At 37.1% G+C, this 20298-nt stretch overlaps 1 protein-coding gene across 3 annotated transcripts in view; it reads right to left on the bottom strand.

The window, feature by feature from the left end:
* Positions 1-16985: 16985 nt before the first annotated feature.
* The window catches only part of LOC104101837 (mediator of RNA polymerase II transcription subunit 23), a 65657-nt gene continuing 62344 nt past the window's right edge, over positions 16986-20298 (bottom strand). For 2 of the 3 annotated variants that reach the window (XM_070182258.1, XM_070182257.1), the window contains 3 exons: positions 19281-19462; positions 17517-17620; positions 16986-17361 (listed from right to left, as the gene is read on the bottom strand). In XM_070182258.1, coding sequence (XP_070038359.1) covers positions 17163-17361; positions 17517-17620; positions 19281-19462 — 485 coding nt within the window. In that variant the 3' untranslated portion in view covers positions 16986-17162. The remainder of the gene's footprint in view (positions 17362-17516; positions 17621-19280; positions 19463-20298) is intronic. The other variant, XM_070182259.1, reaches the window with a different exon arrangement.

The raw sequence follows: 20298 nt of genomic DNA, 5'->3' as shown, positions 1-20298 counted from the left end.
ACAATGCCAACACATAGTCTAAATATGATTTGTGGTTAAATTTCTCTAATACATAGAGAATGTACAGATAACAACAGATTATACAACTACACAATTCCACAAAATTTGACCAATTCGCAATTCCTACGGTGTACACCCACACGCCCGTCACCTAGCATGTGCGTCACCTCAAAACCAAATACATGACATGTAATACGGGGTATCGTACACTCATAAACAAATTTAGAACTGTTACTTACCTCAATACGAGCAAATCTCTACTCCAACACACCCTTGCCTCGCGAAACGGCCTATGAATGCCTCGAATCTAGCCATAGACAATGCGATAAAATCAATACGGGCTAAAGGAATCAACTCCATAAGAAAATGCTAAGCTATTAATCAAAATCGAAAATCGGCTCAAAAATCATCCCCCAGGCCCACGTCTCAAAATTAGATAAAAGTCACAAAACCCGAAAGGCCACTCAACCACGAGTCTCTCCATACCAAATTTATCAAAGTCCGACACCAAATCGTCACCCAGATCCCCAAATCAAACTCTCCAAATCCCTAGCCTCAAACTCCCTATTTACAACTTAAATACAGACAACTAGGTGGGAAAATCAATGGAAGAGAAATATTATTGATAAAAAATGAGCACAAGGGACTTACCTCAAGAATTCCCTCGAAAACCCTCTCAAAAATCGCCTAAACCGTGCTTGAAATATTTGAAATGAAGCCAAAAATCGCGAACCCTTATTTTAATAATCTGCCCAGGCTTTTCGCACCTGCGGCCAAATATACGCACCTGCTGAACCGCTTCTGAGGTAAATCCTCTGCTTCTGTAGAAATCACTTAAGTCCCCCAGGCCCGCATCTGCGCTCCAGGTTCCGCACCTGCGGAGGTGCTTCTCCGGCCTTCTACCCGCTTATGCGAAAACAACCCTCTCTCTAACCTCCGCATCTGCGGAGCCTCGCTCGTACCTGCAGGCTCGCAGATGCGGTTATCCCTTCGCACCTGCACCCTGCCCAGGCCAGCCCAGCTCCGCTTCTGCGTAACACCAGCCGCATCTACGGCATCGCAGGTGCGGAAATAACCTTGCATCTGCGACCTCTGCTCACTTCCTCCCTGGCCGCTTCTGCGGTTCCTTTCTTGCTTTTGCAAGAACGCGCCTGTGATTCCTACTCCGCATGTGCGATTACACCATAAGCTGGTGAGCTTTAGCATTCCCACAAACTTTAAATCGATTTGATAATCATCTGAAATCAATCTGAGGCCCCCGGGACTTCAACCAAACATACCATCAAGTCCCAAAACATCATACGAACTTAGACTAGCCCTCGAATCACCTCAGACAATATCAAAAACATGAATTGCACATAGATTCAAGCAAAATAAAATTCAAACTTTCAATTTTTACAATCGATGTCGAAACCTATCAAATCACGTCTGATTGACCCCAAATTCTGCACACAAGTCACAATGGACATTACGAACCTACTCCAACTTCCGGAATCAGAATTCGACCCCGATATCAAAAAGTTCACACCCGGTCAAACTTTCCAAAAATTTCAACTTTCGCCATTTCATACCTAATTCCACTACGGACCTCCAAATCACAATCCGGACATGCTCCTAAGTCCAAAATCACCTAAGGGAGCTAACCCAACCATCAAAACTCCGTTCCGGAGTCGTTTACTCAAAGATCAACATCCGGTCAATCATTTCAACTCAAGCTTTCAACCTTGAGACTTAGTGTCTCATTTCATTCTGAAATCACACCGGACTTGAACCGACTACCCCGGCAAGTGACATAACAGATATAAGGTATACAAATGAATAGTAAATGGGGGAACGAGGCTACAACTCTCAAAATGACCGGTCGGGTCGTTACACAAATCCATGTGAAAGAGTAAAAATAGGTGCTAAGTTCAACACAGGTTTTTCTAATGAATATCATTAGGAAGCAAACTACTGTTAAAAACAACATGAAAGAAGAGTATGATATGCCCCAATAATTAGATCTTCTTAATAAATGGATGATTCCTAGAATACAACCTAAGGTTATATACCAACTAGGTACCTTTGAAAAATTTGGTTTAAAACTAGTTAAAACTACTGAAGAGACTATCACAGTAGATAGTGATCATGCTACTTTTAGATTATTATCTGAAAATGATTTAGCCCCTTATAGGGAAACTCATTAATTTTGGCACTTTGGTTTAATACAAGTTGCCTTCAAGCCACTTACTTTAAGAGGCTTACCTGAAAGCTTTATAGCAGCTCTCAGAGATGGCAGAAACAAAAACTAGAAAAAAATCCCCTATAGGGACAGTACAGACCAGTTTGGCCTATGGCCCTATTTATTTTAATGCATATCCTAACTTGCAAATTTTTTTTGAGTGATGAAAAGTCTTTAAATGCTTTAATATTGAGTATTAAGCTTCATGGTTATGACTATATGCCAGGAACAGAAGTTATATGTATCGGTTATAGGATTTATTACAAACCTTTATATACTTTAAATCCTATGTGCAAAATTATAGATTTCAAAAATGAAACTATTCTTATAGAAACTAATTATTTCTCTGGAATATGGTCAGACAATAGTGAGACCATAAGGACCATACTCCAAAATCTTAGATGTCATACTTTAATAAATTTTAGATGGTATAAGGATGTTTTCTTATCCAGGGTAATAAAATTACCAGAGTGTAATAGCACTCACTGGAAGTCCAAATTTATTGATAGACTCCCAACACTCTTTGCTGAAAGGGTTAGAAAAACTCTTCGTGGGACAGCAATGAGTATAGATTATAATAGCTATTCCTATGGAAAGCTTATTAGTGTATGTACACAAGAAGGCTTAGCTCTATGCAATGAAATTAAGTTAAGCCATGAAATTAAGAAGCACCGTCTTAATGAAAGATAACAATTAGGAGAATTCTGTGAACAATTTGCCATAGATATTCCTAAGGATAAAAAGGTGTCTCATAGACAAAAGAAAGAACCCAAACCTTATAGGTATAAAACAAATAGAGGATCTTCTGATAAGAGATTTGAGCGAAAAGATAAGAGAAGAAAGGCTTATAAGCATAGAAAGGATTTTATAAAATCCAATACGCCTAATGCATGTTACAAATGTGGCAGGGTAGGTCATTATGCTAGAGATTGCAAAGTCAAGGATAAGATTAAGAACCTTGACCTAGATGATAATATTAAGGACTCTTTACACAAGATTCTGTTAAATTATTCTCGGGACAATTTACCAGAAAATAGTGATAGAGAAGATTCATCAACTGATGAAGATCTAAGGGCTCTACCGGAGGAAGAATACCTTTCCTCAGAAGACGAATGTGTAATGATCCGGCCGGTCGTTTTGAGTAGTATAATACCGTTTCCCCATTTACTACTCAAATTGTGAATTTCAGTTGTTATTTGGCTTGCCGGGGTAATTAGTTTGGGTCCGGTGAGGTTTTGAAATAATTTGGAGCACTTAGTTCCAAGGTTTAGAATTTAAGTTGAAAAGGTTGACCGGATGTTGACTTAGGTGTAACGACCCCGGAGAAATTTTGCTAAGGAAATTAAGGTTTGGTGGTGCCGAGGTAGATAAATTAATACAAAAATTATAGAAATTTCTCGCGTCGAGCTTGCTCGCCGCAGCTCGGACTTTTTGGGTTGAACAATGCACCGATGTGTAAAGGTAAATCTTGTCGGAAAAGGGTCATTTTTGCGACCACTATGCGCTCGCAGAATCACTCTGCGGACCACATAATGGTCGCAAAGTGGATCAGGTGAGGGGCAAGATTTGAGAAAAATCTGCGGTGCACTATGCGACCGCAGAACAAGTATGCGGACCGCATAATGACCGCAGACTGGGTCAGTAACGCCCAGCTTTGGAGGCCAAATTATACGGCCGGTATGCGGACCGCATACCTGTTATGCGATTGCATAACTGCATCGGAGCTTCCATTCTTTCTAATTTTTTACCCGACCCAACTTCGATTTATAGCCCTTGAAGCTCATTTTTGAGCCAAAATCTAATATTTTAGAGAGAGGTGAGAGCATTTTAGAGAGAGAAAGTGAAGACTTAGTCATTTATCCATCAATTCTTGTTCAAGGTTTGAATATTTCACAAGGATCTTGCTAGGGCTTCAAAGAGGTAAGAATTTCTTTCCTCAATTCTTCAATTTCGGGTTTGGAGTAAAAATGGGTGATTAATAGTATGATTCTTGGGTGTAAGAGTATTATGTATACATGCCAATAATGTTGTGGAAGGATTGTTAAGTTCAAATGAGTAAGGATTGGGTTGAAAATGGTAGAAATCTTCATAGACTTTAATTGAAGATTTGAGAGTCGAGTTAATGTCGGATTTTGGTGAAATTTATATGGTTGGACTCGTGGTTGGATGGACGTTCATATTCTGTAACTTTTTTTTGGGTTCTGAGATGTGGACCCTACATGAGATTTTTGAGTTAATTTCGGATTTTATTGGAAAAATTAGTATTTGCTTATGGAATTAATTACAATAATTTGTATTGACTGAATCGAATTAATTGTGGCTAGATACGAGGCTTTCGGAGATCAATTCTCATGGCAAGGGCATAGCGGAATAAATAATTACACGGGTTGAGGTAAGTAACAATTATAAATCTAGTCCTGAGGGTATGAATTCCCGGATTTTGGTATCATGTGATTATTTTAGAGGTGGCGCACATGCTAGGTGACGGGCGTGTGGGCGTGCACTGAGGGGATTGTGACTTGGTCCGTCCCGAAAAACTGTAAAGTTGAATAATTTATTGTTATCTATATGATCTCTATGTGTTGAAGAAATGTGACTATAAATCATGTTAGAAATCATGCTTAGGCTATGCTATAGTACTGTTGAGACCCGTAGAGGTCGCGTACTTGTTGAATTATTTGCTAATTGGTGTCTTGTACTCAGTCATGATTTTTTTTGCATATTATACCTCAGTTTTTCTGGATATTTGTTGATATACTATGTTATCTTTGTTTAGGCTGATCTTTGTGATTTCTGAGAGCCCGAGAGACTTGAGAGGTTGAGGACTGAGTAAGGCCGAGGGCCTATCGGTGAGGTAAGGATATTATGGCACGCGAGTTGTCCGTGCAGGATATTATAGCACGTGAGTTGTCCGTGCAGATTATGGCGCTTGGGCTGTAGGAGCCCCTCCGAAGTCTGTACACACCCCCAGTGAGCGCAGGTACCCATTAAGTGTGAGTGCTGAGGGTTGAGAGTCGAGTGGTTGAGCTGTTGTGATGAGCTGAGTGACTGTTGCCTGAGAGGCTGTACTTGCTTTACATTTGTTGTTGCACTTGGTTGCTATCTGTCATTGTTGTGAAATCTCTGAAAAAATTTATATCCGGATTACTTGAAATTGAACTGGATAAAATTGATTTGACTTAAACTGCCGGATTTGAAAGCATGTCTATTCTTTGCTGGAACTACTGAAAGTGAACTATGACTGTGTAGCTCGTCATTATCTTCAGTTCCTTAGTTATTATTGTTACTTGCTGAGTTGGTTGTACTCATACTACATCCTGCAGTTCGTGTGCAGATCCAGGTATTCCTGAACATAGCGGGTGTTGATCATTTTGCGCAGTTGATTTTCAGGAGATTTTGAGGTAGCTGCCGTGTTCCGCAGACCTTGTTTCTCCTTCTCTATCTCCTTGTTTACTGTATTTGGTCTCAGGCTATTATAGACCGTATTTTTCAGACTTGTACTCATATTAGATGCTCATGTACTCAGTGATACTAGATTTTGGAAGTGTTGTATCGAAAATTGCTAGATTTTTGGTATTGTATTAAACGTTACATTTTTAAATTTAAAGGAAATCGTGGGTTATTGATGTTGTTGGCTTGCCTAGTACTGAGTTAGGCGCCATCACGACAAGTTAGGATTTTGGGTCGTGACATCCAAATTCTACCAATGTGTGTGCCAAGACCTGGTGTCACAAGTGTATTAGCATCTAGTAGATTATACAAAACCTCAAATACTGTCTGAAATAAAAATAGACAGAATGAAAAAAAAAGTATAAAGAGAGACACTAGTAGCTGCGGAACGGATCAGAGAAACAGCTCACCACTATGCCTATGGATAACGTGGGTGTAAGACAATAGGTCCCCCACTAGTACTTGTCTCAGTTCCTGCACAAAAAGTGCAGCAAGTATAGTATGAGTACGTAAACAACGTGTACCCAGTAAGTATCAAGCCTAATCTCGAAGTGGTAGAGATGAGATGGCCGACTTTGACACTCACTATGGGACAATTTAGTCAATGAATGCTTAATTGATTAAGTTGGCTTGCTTAGCCGTAGTGTTGGGCGCCATCACGACCTATAAGTGAAATTGGATCGTGAAAGAATGTGGACCCTGCAAACAGAATCAAGATCAGTGTTGTAATGACAACACAGATGATGAATGTTTTAATATTTATTCTCAATTCAAGGACTTAGAAGTCAATGTCCTGACTAATGATAGTTTATTCGAACTTCTCAGGGTTATTAAAGACCCAGAATTAAGGTCCCAGATTATTGATCAAATGGACAAAATTCGGGATAATATTCCTACAAGTCCAGAGATTGAAGAAATGCCTTCTCAAAAGGGACCATATATAATGTCTGATGTCAAAAGGATTTTAAAAGAAAAATCCCAGGCCATTGATAGGCCAACTACTGTTCAAGACCTGAAAAAAGAGATTAATAATTTCAAAGGAGAAATCTCAGACTTAAAGGCTTCAAATATAGCCTTAGACAAGAGAATTATTAGATTAGAAAATTCTCATGTCCCTATAAGTCAGGAATTCAGCACTAATATTACTAAAGAAGGTTTGGATAATATCGATGACGGTACCTCTAAGGATGCGACAAGAAGTGATTTTCTAGGAGTAGTTAATATGGCTGATAATGAGTTTTTACAAATATTTCAGCTATTTACTACTCAAAAAGTTTTAATAAAAGTTACTCTTTTAATAGATTATAACTTCAAAAAAGAGTTTACTGCTTTATTTTATAGTGGTGAAGATTTAAATTGTATAAAGGAAGGAATAATACCTTCAAGGTATTTTCATAAAACTACTCACATATTAAGAAATACTAGTGGTGATAAGATGTGTATTTCTTATAAATTATCAAAAGTTTATATTTGCTAAGGAAAGGTTTGTATACCTAAAACTTTTGTCTTGGTCAAAGATATATCTCAGGAGATCATATTAGGAGTCCCATTTTTCCATCATATAATTCCTTTTACTAGATGGGATGCCAAAGGTTTTACATGAACTTATAATAATAAAGAAATTAGTTTTGATTTTATAACTCAACCATTTAAAAGATATTTAAATGAAATAACTGAGAATATCTCTGCAAAAAATAGACAAATTGATTTCTTAAAAAATAAAATTTGTAGTCTTACTATTGTAGAAGATTTGAAAAACCCAAAGCTTATAGAAAAAATTAATTTTTTAAAAAATCCGTTTTCATTACAAATATGTGGGGATCATCCAAACCAATTTTGGAATAGAAAAAAGCACATAGTTAGTCTTCCCTATGAAGAAGACTTTTCTGAAGATAATATTTCTACTAAAACAAGACCTTGCCAAATGAATTCAGAATTTTTGGAATTATGCAAAAAAGAAATAGATTCTTTGCTGCAAAAAGGTCTTATAAGACCTTCAAGGTCTAAATGGTCATGTACTGCTTTTTATGTTAATAAACATGCTCAACAAGAACGAGGAGTTCCAAGGTTAGTTATTAATTATAAGCCCCTTAATAAAGTTTTAAAGTGGATTAGATATCCAATCCCTAATAAAAAGGATTTATTGAATAGATTGCATGATGCCATAATATTTTTAAAATTTGATTTAAAATTAGGTTATTGGCATATTCAAATATTTGAGCCATATAAATACAAAACTACTTTTAATATCCCAATGGGTCAATATTAATGGAATGTCATGCCTTTTGGTTTGAAAAATGGGTCAATATTGGGTCAGAAAATAATGAATGATATCTTCATGCCTTATAAAAATTTTATAATTGTTTATATTGATGATATTTTAGTATTTTCAAAAAATATTGAAATTCATTTTAAATATTTGGATCTTTTTAGAAAAATCATAATTCAAAATGGCTTAGTCATTTCTAAACCAAAGATGGCCCTTTTTCAGACCAATATAAGGTTCTTATGTCATAATATTCAAAATGGAAGAATAGTTACGATCCAAAGAATATTGAGTTTGCATCTAAATTCCCTAATGTCATAACTGATAAGACTCAACTTCAAAGGTTTCTGGGAAGCCTTAATTACATTTCCTCTTTTATAAAGGATCTTGCTAAGGATACTTCAATTCTTTATGAAATATTAAAGAAGAATCCAAAAGCATGGACTGATGATCATCGTAAATCAGTCAGACGAATTAAGCAGAAGGTTAATTGTCACGGCCCAATTCCATATCAGGCTGTGATGGCGTCCAGCACCGTTGCTAGATAAGCCAACAATGAATAACCTAATGATTTCCCATTTTAACGATTTTTTCCACGTAGTGATCTTTACTTTTACTTAAAAGATTTAATGAAAATCGATTTAAATGATTAAATGAAAACAGCGAGAAACATTAATAACCGTAAGAACAAAACCCAAAATCATAAGTCTACTATTACGTGCCAAGATCTAGTATCACAAGTATATGAGCAACTTAGTAGAATATACAAAAGATATCTATCCTACTGCCTGAAAAGGAATAGACATAAACAAAATAAAAAGTGGGACTTCGGCATGCTGTTGAACGACTCGGAAGGGCAGCTCACCATGGAATCTCGAACCCAGATCAAGAATGCGCGCCGGATGGATATCCAGATGCACCTGCCTCAGATCCTGCACAGTTAAGTGTATAAGTATAGCGTGAGTACATAAAACAATATGTACCCAGTAAGTATCCTGCCTAACATCGAAGAAGTAGTGACGAGGGGTCGACTTGACACTTACTAAGGCTAATGATAATAAATTTAAAATTACAACTGAGCATGGATTACAATAAATATACTAAAACTCAACAGTAAGTGGTGGCAAATACCCTTTTTCACAATTATAAATTCTAAATTTATCTTCCATTTAAACATTGGAGCAATATCAGTTATGAGTATAAAAGCCCAAAATATTCATGCACAAATAACGCCGAGGACGTACGGCCCGAACCAACATAACGATATTTAAATTGTGTACTGCCGAGGGTCGAACGGCATGAACTATAGGTGTATCTATTTAATCTGCCGAGGTGCTCGGCCCGCTCCACTAATAGAAAACACTTAAAGAAACACAAGTTTTTTAATAGCAGTCAAGTATTTTATCCATACCCTTAATTAAGTGAAACTTATCCCTTTGGGATCCTCTTACAATTATGGACATTTCGATTTAAACAATTCAATTGACAAGTAAAGGCGCAATTATTTCAAGTATGGCATGATGGGGGTCCTAGACTACCTGGACTTTAGCATAAGCAGTAGCTACGCATGGACTCTCATCACTTCGTACGTACGTAGCCCCCCATAAATAGTCACATATATAAGTTAATTCGCCTATGGGGAAATTTCCCTCTTACAAGGTTAGAAAGGAGACTTACCTCGTCTCAAAGCCCACTCCCCAATTCAAGATCGTGCTCAATCCTCCAAAATTGGTGCCAAACGACTCGAAACTAGTCAAACATTATATAAATTAATCAATTTATGCTCAAAAGTTCATACCCCCATTATTAAAGCAATTACCCAACCCTAAATGCAAGATTCCTAAAATTTACCCCCGGGCTCACGAGCCCGGATTCCGGTAATTTTCGAAGAAAGTTGTTACTCATAACCTTAGGAACATAATGATATGATTTTCACTAAGTTCCATAATAATTTTTGTAACACCCCAGAAATTTTCGAAGTACTTAAGTGTAAAGCCCGGTAAAATTTGCAAAGAAAATAATATTCCATGGTGCCGGACTAGGCTTACATGCGGCTCGGACTTTTTGGGTTGAACAATGCACCGAAAAGTAAAGAAAAAATTTTTGGCGGAAAAGTGCATTTCTGCGGTCCATTATGCGACCGCAGAACCACTCTACGGACCGCATAATGGCCACATAGTGAGGCAGTTAATTGGGTCAGTTGGAAGCAACTATGCGATCGACTATGCGACCGCATAACTATTATGCGGTGCATTATGCGACTGCATAACAGCTATGCGGACCGCATAGTGACCGCATACACAGATAGTTCTTTTGGCTATTTTGTAACCAATTATGCGACGGATATGCGGTCCGCATATCGGTTATGCGATCGCATACCTTGTTCCGGAGCTCCATTTTTGGATTTTTAAAACCCGATCCTATTTCGTTAAATACACTCTTTGGGCTATTTTTGAGACATAATCTGATATTTTAGAGTGAGAGAGAGTGCCCTAGAGTGAGAAGGTGTTCTTAAATTATTTTTCTTCAATTCTTGCTCAAGTTTTGGAAGATTAAGAAGGGAAGCTCATTAGGTCTTCATCCTAGAGGTAAGATTCTACACCCTAAACTCTAATTTCGAAATTTTCTGAAAATGGGTAACTAGCAAGATAATTTTTGGGCATGGGAGTTGTTTATTTTACATGCATGTGTTATCAAGGGTGTAGAAAGATTGTTGAGCTAAAAATAGTAAAGATTGGGTTGTGGGATGATGGAATTCTCCATAAAAGGACGTTGGAACCTTAATACACACTTAGTATTTGATAAAATGCTCAAATGAGCTCGAACCATGATCACCCTCCTAATTTTGATTCAATTTGTTATATTTCTACAATAGATTGAAGTTGCTAAGAATTTCGAAATATTTAGAGTGTAAGGAAGCTCAAATGAGGTATGTTGGCTAAACTCTTCTCTTAGAATTGAATCCCACTATATTCATATAAATTATGTAAGTCCCGAGTGATTCATTATGAGACTGGACATTCCGAGTAAGATTGGGTTGAAAGATATATATTCAACAAGCATCCTAAATGCTTTATTCATGTTATGTTACCAATTGAGGATGTGTTAAAATACGGGTTACTCATTAATAATGTTTCGACTTTAAGTCAAGTTCAAATGAAGGCTATTATGCCAGATTTTGTGAAATATCTCTATGTGCCTTAGACTCTAAATTGCTCACATGTGTACTACACACCTTGATTTGAGTTGTATTTATTGTTGATGATAATAATGATATTTGAAATTGATAAAGTGAGCATGAAATACTGAATATGGCCAACGTGCCAAGAATGACCTTATAATTATGGCCATTAGTGCCAATGAAATAAAAATATGTTTAAAGTAATATGAAATGCGATGATTTATATAAAAAGGTTGATGTCTCAAATAAGACAGCCTAGCCGGTCGGGTCGTGATCGGACACCATGTCGCACACATGGTGGTGATTGTGCTGGAAATTGTAATCGAAATTGTGATTGTGGTCGATGTCCCTAATGGATAGCCTAGCCGATCGGGTTGTGATCGAACTCCGTGTTAAAGACAGTGGTATTGATATTTAGAGAAATTGTGGTTGATATCTCTACTGAGATAGCCTAGCCGATCGGGTCGTGATCGGACTCCGTGTTAAGAGTACGGTGGTACTGGTTTTGTGAATAATGGTATTGTGAATAGCGGTATTAGTATGGTGAATTATGGTACTGGCATTGTGGACAATGGTATATCAATACTAAAAATCTCCCAATGTGAGATATGGAAATTAATTTGAATACTGTCTTGATCCTAAATTAAGGTTTGATGTTGATTAAGGCTTTCATTGACATTATGATACTCTTGTTTGTATTATTTGTCATTCTATTGAGAGAATGTTTAGTTATATATACTAGTGCTATTCGACGGTACTAACGTCCCTTTTGCCAGGGGTGTTGTATCTTTCAATGGATGCAAGTGCTTCCACAGCAGGAGATATTGATCAGTAATAGCAGTGGACTTTCTTCCCAGCTAACTTGGTGAGCCCCACTTCATCCCGGGATCATGTATCTTTTGTAATTTGTGTATTCGGTTTGAGGTATAGCCGGAGCCTTATTGCCGACATTATCATTGTACTCTTCTTTATCTATAGAGGCTCCGTAGACATAATGTGGGTTGTGTATTGGTGTTGGAGAAAGACAAACTATGTTATGTTGTGGATGTATTACCTGTCCATTTGAGACTTTAAAAATGATAAAACTATTGGAAATGAATTGGTATTGTAGACATGAACACATTTTCGTCTAATTAATAATAATATGTATTATCTCTATTCATGGATGAGTTTGGGTAGAATAAAATCTAACAGGCTTGCTCGATCGGGTTCACTCAGTTGAGCGCCGGTCGCGCTCCTCGGTTTTGGGGCGTGAGAATTTTCATGGTAAAATCCCATTTTAATCAACACCTAGGTTTTTCATCTAAACCCATGGATTCTACAAATTTTTATGTTAAGATCTACCCATAATCTATATATTAAACTCACATTAAGTAGAAATTACTTACCTTACAAAGCTAGGTCGAAATCCCCTCCTTCAAGGCTCTCAAATCGCCCAAGAGTGAGATAAAAATGTGATAAAAATGGCCTAAGTCCGCATTAAATGAACCCTCACTGCCTAGCGACTTCTGCACCTGCGGTGCCTTGGCCGCATCTGCGGTCTCGCACCTGCGGCAATGCCTCCCAGGTGCACTTTTCCCCCACCTGGCTAGTCTCCGCATCTGCGGACAGAAGTGGCCACTTCTGCGGGCCTAGTCGCACCTGCGACCAAGGCTCTCGCACCTGCGGTCGCGTAGGTGCGCCCAATCTTCCGCATCTGTGATCCCTGGGCTACCCTTGATCTCTCGCTTCTGCGGCTCGTGGCTCGCACCTACGGCTGGCTAAGCGCAAGTGCGATTATGACAGATCTGGGAGCTTCAGTTGTGGCTCCATGATCCCAATTTGGTCCGAGCCTCGTCCGAGCGACACTCGGGACCCCCGGGACCCCGCCCGGATATACCAACAAGTTTAGAATATGCGGACTTGCTCGAACTCTCAGAACACATGAAACAACATTAAAAATAAGAATCAAATTCCAAAGCCAGTTGAATCAAACTTATGAACTTCAAGTTCTTCTATTCACTCAAAATGTGCCGAAACGTACTTAGACTACTCGGATTGATACTAAATTTTGCGTGCAAGCCTTAAATGACATTATGGAGCTATTCCCGGTCTCGGAATTCAGTTTGGACCTTGATAACACCAAAACCCGTTCCAAACCAAATTTAAAGAACTTTTTAAAACCTTCAAGAACTAACTTTCACTATTAGGCGCTGAAATGCTCCCGGGTCATCCAAAACACGATCCGAACATACGCCCAAGTCCAAAATCATCATACGAACCTATTAAAACCGTCAAATCCTAATTCCGAGGTCGTTTACTCAAAATGTTGACCGAAGTTAAACTTGGCCTTTTAAGCCAACCTTAAGGAACCAAGTGTTTCGATTTCAACCCGAACCCCTTTTAAATCCCGAACCGACCATCTCCGTAAGTCATAAAACAGTAAAAGTACGTACGGGAAGTCTTATTTAGGGGACGGAGTTCTAGAAAGCAAAACAACAGGTCGGGTCATTACATTAATAATCTTCCATGTCTTACACTTGTTAATCCAAGTTGGGCAAAAATAATTGAAACCGATGCCTCAGATATTGGATTTGGTGGAATATTAAAATAATGTTATCCAATTAATAAATAAGAATATCTTGTTCAATTCTATTTGGGAAAATGGAATAATTTCTAAAAGAATTATGCTACTGTGGCTAAGAAAATCCTTGCCATAGTAAAATGTGTATTAAAGTTCCAGAATAATTTATACAATCAGAAGTTTTTAATAAAAACTGATTGCCAAGAAGCAAAGTTTATCTTTAATAAAGATTGTAAACATGATATTTCTAAATAGATGTTTGCAAGATGGCAAGCCATGTTAGCTCCATTATATTTTGAAATAATTTATAAAAAGGGAACTGATAATAGACTCCCTGATTTTCTTACTAGAGAATACTTGAATTAATAATCTCTCTATTTTTGTATGACGGGATATGAGACCCGTATATAGGCTTCTTCGGGGAAGAGGATGAGGAAGGACACCTTCCTATGGCTGAGGGAATATCTTTGCCCAAATTGGAAACCAGCAGTTAATAGCTGCTAATATAGCAGAAACATCTGGGATTAATACTAGACACCCGATGTACAAAGAATTCCTGGATTTTATGAAATCCAAACAAGGTAATAATGATAATCCATCATATCCATCGGCCTTGACAGATGATAGTCATGAGGCCATTGAGGTTTATAACCGAAATGAGAAAAAAGAGTTAATAACTCTTTTAAAACAGTCTGACCTAAAATGGAAGGATAACCCTTGGCAACTTATGGCCAGGTACTTTGATACAACATCATATGCTACCTTTACATATAAGTATAGGATGCATTATGAATTGGGCCTAACATCTACAGGCTCAGCTGAATTTTAGCACTTTTACCCTGCTAATACAAAGAGAATTTATAATTTCTCTAAAATTATCATAAAAGGATTCTAGCCTCAGATGAATGGGGGCTTAGTACATTCAAGGAAAGGGAATATGCCCATTCTGAGCAAAAACTCCCAGTGAAATTTAATTATTGGGATTACGTGGAAAGCTTTAATAAAGCTTTGATATATGAAAATGCTAATAAAAAGCATTCTTGGTTCATAAAGCTTTATTCTAATATGTATGAACAGCAGATCCCGAATTGGTTCTGCAATTGTGGATATTATATGGTCCATCATTGAAAATCCTTGCAGAACAGTTTAAGAGTTTATAAACTCAATTAATAATAATAATAATAATAATAATAATAATAATAATAATAATAATAATAATAATAATAATAATAATAATAATAGTAATATCCATTTGTTTATCATCTATTACTCTTAAAATTCCAGAATTACTGAAAAAGTTGGTTTATTTGTATTTCTTCAGTGTTTGCAAGTTCGAGTATCAAGTAGCAAAACTATTAGATTTGATATTCTCCATAAGAACAGTGTAAGAAATATCCTTAAGATTGTTGAAAAAATTGGTTACGGAAAATAGGATTTATCAAAGCTTGAAGCGTGTCAAGAACATTGTCCTTAAGGATATTTCACCTACACAATAAAGAATAAATTAAGCATATCCCCCAGAATTCAACAAGCTCTTCTAGTTATTAATATGGGAACAGAACTAGTAGAAAATTCAATAAAGAAACCCAGCATATAAGAGGAACAAGAAGATTCAGAAAGTTATTTCAGAAAATTGTGTCTTTAGCTCTCCAAAGACCATGTTTATATAGGTGTTGCTCCAACGGCTAGTTTGACTATTTCAAGACGAGAGAAAGTTGATAAAAATAAGGGACACTTCCTTTTGAGATACCCACAAATTCCAACAAAAATGTCAATTCAGAAGGACTTCTACATTGATTTTTATTTATTAAACAAGACAAAATGGCTTCCTGGCCACTTAAACATGCACCAGTTTGCCAACTCGGTAAATAAACTTACACATTTTCCATTTTAACACCTCAATTTGATGAACCGAATACTAATAAACACTTCTAATTGAACGTGATCTTACATGTGTAAAATGTGGGGCCTACTTTTTAAAAAATACAATTTACCAGATTTTAAATTTCTTTTCTTTTCTTTTCTTTTCTTTTCTTTTCATCTCTTCCTCTTCACCATAGCAACAGTGAACCTTCTAAGATATAACCTTCAACCATCAGTGAGAACCACAAATTGAATACAATAATAGTGCTGAAGAGGTATCCAAACTGGCATAACAGTTTCAAGAACGCGGGGAAGGGTCACCATAAATGCAAATGAGATCTGTGGGTTCATCAACACCGTCACCAAACAGTGGCAAATATTTCAAGTGGAGTTGGCCAGACGAACGATCTACAGAGAACAAATTTACTTTTCTATAAATTTAATTTCAGATGTTTGAGAAGTGTTTGTGGTGTATTTGGGTGTTATCTAAGAGAGGTGGACAGAGATAGGTAGTCGTCGGTGAAGTGTTTTAGGCCATAAGATTCCTCTTTTATGGTAAAATATGATGATGGTCGTGGTCTGATTTTTGCGGTGGTGCTTGCCGATTTTATTCCTCTGCGATGAAGGTTCTGGTGGTATTAAATTTAAGGTGATTTTTAATGGTCAAGATTGAAAATAGAGGTTGTTGTAGAATTTTTTCTTAAAAATCTTTTCTGATGGTAAGGAGGATGATGGAATGGTATTGATTTGATGGAGTTGTGGTTTTTTAAAAGAGTAAGGTTGGAGAGGAGAGGTTTGTGGACAGAAATGGCACGGCGGGTGAAAGACCAAAAATTCAAGAAAGGGGGAAAAGGAGGATAAGGGAAAGAAAGGTTGGGTAGGGGCATAGGGGTAGGGAGTAGATTTTTAGTTCTATTATTTTTAATCTTTTCTTTTGTAATTGATGTTTTCTTTTCCCCACTTTTTAGTATTTTTTCCACCAAAATTCTATTCTAACGCTCTTTATTAGCGTGATTGTCACACACTTTGGCCACATCAACCCGTTGTTGCCACATAAGCATAGTCAACAGTCAAATATGTTAATTTGTATTCAGTTCATCAAGTTGAGGTGTTAAAATAAAAAGATATAAGTTTATTTACCGGATTGGCAAACTGATACAAGTTTAAGTGGCCACTTTGCAGAGATAAGGTTAAAGTGGAAGGTCTAACAGATCCTTTGAAGCATTACCATAGTACCGAAATTTGCATATCAGTTCAAAACTTAATGCAACGCTTCAACCACCTAACCCTATATAATCAGTGGGTAATGTACAAAATTGTAAAAGTCTTCACATACACCTACCCTTATTATTGGAGGGGTGACATTTCAGTAACTTTGTGCTCCTAAACAAAAATTTGGTACACAGTTCTATATTTTATTTATATCAGTGGAGATGAGATATAACTGCAAAAGCAACTTAATGCCATAAAATAGTTTGCATTAAATTCCTGCAATCAAATACTCTTCTTTTTAAGATATACATTTCAACATTACCTTTAAGATGTACATTTCAACATCACCACTGTCGAATTACATAAAGGAGCACTTGATAAAGAAGCTAGCATGAAACAACAATTATTAAGGAGTTTGGACGATTTTTGGGTGAGTTGCAGCATAAATAGAACTTCTTGCATCAGTGTTGAGGTGGGAAAGAAGATGCTGAACATCTGGACGCAAATTTTCTGCTGCTCTTCCAAAAAGAGCCAAAATTTCAGATCGAGGTTTGCTAGACGCTTGCACTGGCCCTCCCTGCCCCTCGTAATGAATTACATGATGCCTGAGGAAATAAATTGTTTAAGCATGGCAATAAAGTGACATGTGAAGCAAAAGGAGGCTGCAACTGCTGAAGAATAAATTAAAAATGCAAAAACAATGCATCAAAGAAAGCTACAACTTTTATAGATAAGACACGGAGAAGAAAAAGATTCTTACAGGAAGTCAATAAGATCAGTGATTTCGGTTGCTTCAATAGGTGTTGATAGCTGTGAGTTCCTCCCAAAGACATCCACCAAAATATTCAAAAGCAGCGACAGTGTCTACAAGATGATTTTCCAACAGATGGAAGCGAAAGAAATGGAAACACAAATGACTTTAGCAATGTGCTCACTTTCCTAACTTAAACCAGTTCCAAAATAATTAATCGAAAATAAATTATGAACATATTCACATACTAGAGATATTTACGACTTCCATCATCCCTTGTCCATGAGAATGTAGAACATAAGAAAGATCTGGAGTGACTTTGATGGATACATATTTCTATCCACATTGTTATAAACATGAAGACCCAAACTGATGCGGATAGACGAAAATAACCCAGTAAAGTTGATGGACTTTTATGCCCTTTAAAATCTAAGTATTTTTAATGGAAAAACCAAACTTGTCCAGAAAGGAGAAAAATTTTCTAAACATTAAGCAGAGATGGACTTCGATAAAAATTAAGTGCATGTGAGCAAACTTTAATATCTGTGTCCAGGCCTCGCGACTATGTGTCCAGTGTATATTCACTTTCCTAACTTAAACCAGTTCCAAAATAATTAATCGAAAATAAATTATGAACATATTCACATACTAGAGATATTTATGACTTTCATCATCCCTTGTCCATGAGAATGTAGAACATAAGAAAGATCTGGAGTGCCTTTGATGGATACATATTTCTATCCACATTGTTATAAACATGAAGACCCAAACTGATGCTGATAGACGAAAATAACCCAGTAAAGTTGATGGACTTTTATGCCCTTTAAAATCTAAGTATTTTTAATGGAAAAACCAAACTTGTTCAGAAAGGAGAAAAATTTTCTAAACATTAAGCAGAGATGGACTTCGATAAAAATTAAGTGCATGTGAGCAAACTTTAATATCTGTGTCCAGGCCTTGCGACTATGTGTCCAGTGTATATTTACTTCCAACCCCAAGATTTTAGGGAAATGAGCAATGTACAATGTTTTATCTCTCTGTTATTATTCCCCGGTACTTGTGTTGGTGGCCGGTAATACGTACCCGGTGGAATAGTCGAGATGTATGCAACTATGTTACTCGGACTCTTCAAAAATGTTGTTGGGTGCGTGTCGGATCCTCCAAATTTAGTACATTTTTGAAGGATCCGACACGGGTGCGGTAACACTTTTGGAGAGTCCGAGCAACATAGGTACGCAAGCTAGTCCGGACACCACCATTATAGAGCATCGTGACTGACTATCAAAATCCTATATAGGAATTCAGGATCAGACCTAGACTAATCTTCAAGAGGAGATGGGCTTTTAAGAATGGAAATAACGACTAAGAGCAGGTTGCTCTAGCGTGGTCGGTTGGATCAGCCACATCGATCGTGGCGTCCGCCCAAAGCATTATTTGCCGATCATTGTTGAGCAGGCCGATAAGAGGTCCCAGGTTCAGCTTTCCGATCAAGGCCCTATCAAAGCACCGACTTGCAAAATTTAAGCAACCTATATAATATAATTCGAATTCTCAAGACGCTTTTGCTTCGTTCTTAACTTAGTATACACCGTTCATTCATATTTTCTTTTCACAGGGAGTAAACAAGGAATATTATGCAGGAGAATGACATGTGAGCATAAAATAAGCTAGGTTTTCCCTGAATACTGTAAATCAAATTCAAATCCCCTAAGTTAACCCTTTACTGATCTCACATTAAGAGAAAAATGAACATTAACTCGAAAGATTTTGTACCTTACTGAAAAGGGTGTGAGCATTGGCCAACCTCGGAAGCAAAGGACCCATAATACGAAATGCTATTCTTAATACCGCAACAGATGTCACAGGCCTAAGGTGCTTAATGATAAGATGAGTTCCCTCGAGCCATTCTTGTGGTAGGTTACAGAAGAAAGCATGTAACAGTGCAACAACATTACCTAGAAGACCAACAATTATGTCAGTGGGCTAGAATTTCACATAACAGAAAGCAAAGTTAAGAAAGGCAAAAAGCAGCTAAGTTATACCTAGAGAAAGAAAAGGAACACTGATTGAAAGAAAACATAACTATCTCAAATGCAGTGTTATCAAAAGCGATCACTTCTCGCTAAAGCCACTGAAGTGACACGAGGATTAATGCACTTCAGCATGTCGACCCAATGTGCTTCAATGATGTGCTCAGATTTTGCGCTCAAATGCAAGTCACTTGAGGCGAGAAGCAGTCACTTTGTTCGAGCATTTCTTTATTTTTTTTTATTGAGAAGATAACAAATTGAAAGCCTTTAGGAGTAATAGATAATGAAAATTTAGGAATTGACTTATTAAGGAGGACTCTGGAAGGATGCTTAGTACCGGAAAGGAGTATCAGTTACTCCCAAAACTAATACAAGTATTTTGATAACAATAAAGAGCATTTCAATGGTATGCAGACATGACCACAACTGCGCCTTGCTGGCTTTAGTGCGTCCTGTACTGGAATTATTTAATCCCCTGTTTTTAAGCTAGTTGACAACTCTTTTATAATTAAAAGGTGAGAAATAAGAAACATTATATACATTCCCTTTTGCCTGACCTACTTCACAGTTTAGATCGTCTCATTTTTCCTTAACTGGAAAATTTACCATGTTCAAGAATTCAAAAAAAAAAAAAGAGGATAGTATGCATTTCTGTTACTTTGATCCCAAAATAGAATCTTTACATAAATAAATACATATACATATACATATACATACATATAATACATAGCCAGCCCCTTAAACTTGTCACTAGTTTTTCA

The sequence above is a fragment of the Nicotiana tomentosiformis genome, chromosome 8 (genome assembly GCF_000390325.3).
Source record: "Nicotiana tomentosiformis chromosome 8, ASM39032v3, whole genome shotgun sequence".
Classification (NCBI taxonomy): Eukaryota; Viridiplantae; Streptophyta; class Magnoliopsida; order Solanales; family Solanaceae; genus Nicotiana; species Nicotiana tomentosiformis.
Note: the sequence above shows the minus strand (reverse complement) of the source record. Positions and strands in the feature narration are given on the sequence as shown.